The following is a 4,537-nucleotide window of genomic DNA, read 5'->3' as shown; positions in this document are numbered from 1 at the left end:
TGCAATGAAATGCATAATGGCGTGATTAAAATGCCTATGTGAAAGCCTTATAGAATCAAGGTTGAAGCTTGCTCAACCCTTCTTGACCTATTTTACCCTTAAGAGTGGGGCAAGCTAAAACTTACCTTTCAATGTTGTGGGGTAAATATCCCTACATTATAACGTTCAAATGCATGGGAATGGGGGAGGAAAAAAGTGGATTTTTTCACAATCCTTCCATGAAATTCCAAGGTAGGAGTTGAGAATTTAATGCAATGAGGCAAGCATAGCAAGGGGTGAGCCACGTGATACTTGCAAGATGGATCCTGTGTGTGGCAGGAGACGTTAAAGGCTAAATAAATGAAAAGAAGGACAACTTGGTTTCTTGGAAGTCAGGGGATGGGGATTTGGGACTATTTATCGTTTCCTCTCCAACCCATGGTGGAAAGAATTAAAGTAAGGTTCAGTAAAATTAGATTTTGGAATACTCAGATAGGCATGAAAAATGGATGAATGCACTGCGCCTTTGTTGACCAAATTTTGTTGACCAAATGTCATTAATGGAACACATAGAACTCAATAATTAACATCCTTTGTAAACATAGAACTCATTCATCAACGTCCTTAGTAAGGCCTATAGAGCCTACAAAACCCAATATTTAACAAGAAAGAAAGAAGTTGAACCTAATAAACCTGTTCATCCATTACCCTAGACTTGTCTTTCAAGTTTCAACGTACCTTTTGGCTTCCATGATTCTTTCTTTTCCACAAAGAAAAGCATCAACCTTTTGTTTCTTTATGTGTACATTGGTATTGAATGCATGCATTTCGTAGGAGAGAAAATCATATTGCTTGCTTAAAGCTTTAGCATTTGTAGGACAAAAAGTTAATTTATATTTTATGGGCATGAATGTAACACTCATTTCGATTTACTAGCTTGTATTGGCCCTAGCCCTTTTTACACATTCAAACTTTTGTGCAAATGCATGCTAACACCACACTTTTTTTTGAAAATGAATAAATATATACGAATAGTTCACTAGTGTTTGAGATGTGTGCATGTATTTTCTTTATTTTTACATGCCTTCATACATGGACAAAATGCCCTCACATTTAACAAAATACATAAAAGTATGTGCTGTGTGGATAATCTCACTAAAATTTTCAGGAATAAGTTTGGATATGGAGATTCTTGCCAATCTTGACATTTAAGGATTCCAACTTAAATAGTAAAATAGGTTATTTTATTGTAGCATAGTGATGCATCTTGACCTAAGCATCAACTAGATCCACAAAAATATACAAGAGAAAAAGGGGAATCCCATTTAAACTTATTAAAAAGTACTAGAGGGCTAACTTGGGCTTCACACTTATATAATTCCCAGCTTGTAATTTTTCAAATTCTCCTCGAATCTGCCGCCCGAACCTCTAAACTACGTGTTGATCCTTCAAATTCTTGCCTCATGGTAGTTTTGTGAAACACTTCCTTTATATAATATAGAGATATTTTATACATTAGCATTTTAGAAATCTATTATTACACACAAAGAGAGAACCGTGTCCTCATTCCTTGGACAGTAGGTGGGTGGTAGTTACAGCAATTGGTAAAAAGGCATATATTTAAATGATTTAAGAAGCCAGGATAAGACTTACATATGGGCATTTAAAGCAACCTAGGCATGATGTCCTCATGGGATTGTGGCATAATTAGGGGATTGCACCTTATGAAACACACCACTCGTTATGTCTTTGCACTAGCTGGCGCAGCGCAAGAGACTTTTATGCTGTCGTTTAAGCTCTAATTAGCAAAGGAACGCCCAGATTAACAAGCATATACAGTGTTGAGCTACCATGGCCAAAACAACGACACAGGTCTCATGGACTGCCGTGAACAAAAGTGGAGAAGTTTGCCTCGACTCCGACCTCCGACCCCTCCCACGAGGGTGGGAAAGATGCCTAGATCTTAAGGTAAGGCTTGAATTTGTAATTAAATCAGAGGATTAAGCTTAATCGAGTCTTCTTCTTCTTGAGTTGAATTGGCTGGCAGGTTTTAATGAAAGAGTGGAGGATTAACTAGCTGCATGATACCCTGTAATTAACCTGCTAATTGGCTTTGCTAATTGCATGCAGTCAGGGTTGATGTACTTGAAGGAGATGGAGGCACCAGCATCACACCCTCCCACAAACACACACGATAAAACCTTGTCGTCATCCAAAAACGGTTTACATTGGACTCATGATCAGGCGCAAAAGATTCTTCGTGCTAAGTCGAAGAGACAGAAGCTCCTCCCCGCCGCCAATTTTGATGAAGATGGAGGTGGTGATCCGGCTTTGCAGCTAACCCTCTCACTGCCAAGTATTGATCACCATCACAAAGCTTCAAGATTAACAGAGAACATGCAATTAGCCGCTGGAGGCAAGCCCTACCACAGAGAGTTAAGCTCGCTCAGTCGGCAATTAGGGTCCTCATTATCGGTTCCAAAGGATAATACTAACATTAACAATGCACCCTCTTCTCAATGCTCGAGTTCTGCATCCTCTTTATCAGATATGAGGCGGGAAAATGGTGCTCAAGAGGTTGCGTCCCGAAGATTTAAGGCTAGTTACTCTGAAAATGGTGCTCAAGAGGTTGCGTCCCGAAGATTTAAGGCTAGTTACTCTGAATTAGCAGAAATTACAAAGGAGAGGAGTTTGATCATGGGCGCGGGATGCCCACAATGTTTGATGTATGTTCTACTGTCTAAGAAGAATCCCGTGTGTCCGAGGTGTGGAAGCTCTTTGGACCTTTCGGCTCCTACCCACTGAGTCTCACCGGACTTGCTAACCCTTGCGGCTTTGATTCACAAATGTTTCTAAGTTGTATTAATTTGTAGCTCTCACAATGCTTACTATGGTTCCTTGACCTATATACATGTAAATCTCATGCTAGTTTCTGATTGATGCTAAACGTGGTTTGTATATAAATCTCATGCTAGTTCCTATGAAGTTCGAACTATATTTGTAAAACTCATGCTTGTTTCTAATGCTCTCTCCACCTCTCACAAAGTAGGTCACATGCCCAACAGCCCCCAAAACAAACAACACACACACACCCTTGTGGCTTTGGTTCACAAATGTGGCCAAGTTGTATTGATTAAAATGCTTACCATGGGTCCTTGACCTATATATATATATGTAAACCTCATGCTAGTTTCTGGTTGATGCTAAACATATTTCCTATTTACTTAGAACTATATCGATCTAATGCTCTCCATCCCTGACAAGTAGAACACATGCCTAACTTGACCCCCATCCCTAGCAAACGCCATGCACACGCACACGCACACGCACATGCACTCGCACACGTACATGCACGTACACGTACACGTACACGCACACGCACACACATACATAAGGACAAAGTCAAACCCACCCCACCAACTCAAAAGAATGGACATCATAGCGAAGGCCATTGTTAAGTTATACAACATGCTTTTTTCATTTATAATCCCTTTGTCACAGTGTGCCATATGCTTAATATACACACAAGAAACAGTGAGGCCATTGGTGATATGAGCTCTCATTTCTACAACCTTATTATCAATTGTATGTTGGATTTTCTCATGTTCTTTCTCTCTTCGCCATTTATCATCCTCCTCCTCCAACTTTTCCTCAAAAAATCAAATTTGTGTAATTTTTTCATTTTTAAACCTCTTCAATCATAATTTGTTTTGATGATAATGGGGGGGGAGAGAGAGGGACATTGAAAAATGTATATAGTGTGTAAGCTAATGATGTATTACGGATTTTAGTTCTCTTTTGTTTAGTTATGCATAAGAGAAGAGCTCATAATTAGGATCTTAACTAATCTGTTATTATTTGTTAATTCGTACAAAATCTTACCAAAATTATCTCATCTATTGGGGTAGACAAGGTGATGAAATCATCGAGACTCATTGTTTAAGTTCACTACAGGTGAACTTGAACCCAAAAGATCAAAAAAATTGGTGTGAGAAATCAGAGTTTTTCATGGCCGTGACTATCTTGAGTTTTTTAAACATAGCTATCTCTAAGATATTTACGTCGTGAATTTTTTTAGAAAATCACACTGAAATGATTTCATATATTGGGGTTGAGAAGGTGATTAAATGTTAGAGCTCGAATATTGCAAACGCCATGCACACGCACACGCACACGCACACGCACATACATAAGGATGAAATCAAACCCACCACACCAACTCAAAAGAATGGACATCATAGCGAAGGCCATTGTTAAGTTGTACAACATGCTTTTTTCATTTATAATCCCTTTGTCATAGTGTGCCATATGCTTAATATACACACAAGAAACAGTGAGGCCATTGGTGATATGAGCTCTCATTTCTACAACCTTATTATCAATTGTATGCTGGATTTTCTCATCTTCTTTCTCTCTTTGCTATTTATCGTCCTCCTCCTCCAACTTTATCGTCATGTTCTTTCTCTCTTCGCTATTTATTGTCCTCCTCCAACTGTTCCTCAAAAAATCAACTTTGTGTAATTTTTTCATTTTTAAACCTCTTCAATCATATTTTGTT

General features: G+C 38.7%; 1 protein-coding gene across 1 annotated transcript; it reads left to right on the top strand.

The window, feature by feature from the left end:
- Window positions 1-1,715: 1,715 nt before the first annotated feature.
- LOC147635722 (uncharacterized) lies at window positions 1,716-2,908 on the top strand. The gene is made up of 3 exons (XM_086802231.1): window positions 1,716-1,947; window positions 2,110-2,556; window positions 2,608-2,908. Exons 1-3 carry the CDS (start codon window positions 1,831-1,833, stop codon window positions 2,782-2,784), a joined length of 741 nt encoding a protein of 246 aa, XP_086658357.1. The 5' UTR covers window positions 1,716-1,830; the 3' UTR covers window positions 2,785-2,908.
- The last annotated feature ends 1,629 nt before the right edge of the window (window positions 2,909-4,537 follow it).

The sequence above is a fragment of the Cibotium barometz genome, chromosome 9 (assembly GCF_041138505.1).
Source record: "Cibotium barometz isolate CiBa-2024 chromosome 9, ASM4113850v1, whole genome shotgun sequence".
NCBI lineage: Eukaryota > Viridiplantae > Streptophyta > Polypodiopsida > Cyatheales > Cibotiaceae > Cibotium > Cibotium barometz.
The sequence above is the reverse complement of the archived record's forward strand: the minus strand, read 5'-3'. Positions and strand labels throughout refer to the sequence as shown.

What these genes read in the sequence shown, in the direction of transcription:
- LOC147635722 (XM_086802231.1), top strand. Translation starts at nt 1,831, where the DNA reads ATGGCCAAAACAACGACACAGGTCTCATGGACTGCCGTGAACAAAAGT. An exon ending in AAAGATGCCTAGATCTTAAG is followed by an intron (nt 1,948 to 2,109) that starts GTAAGGCTTGAA and finishes AATTGCATGCAG; the next exon opens with TCAGGGTTGATGTACTTGAA. An exon ending in GGGAAAATGGTGCTCAAGAG is followed by an intron (nt 2,557 to 2,607) that starts GTTGCGTCCCGA and finishes GGTGCTCAAGAG; the next exon opens with GTTGCGTCCCGAAGATTTAA.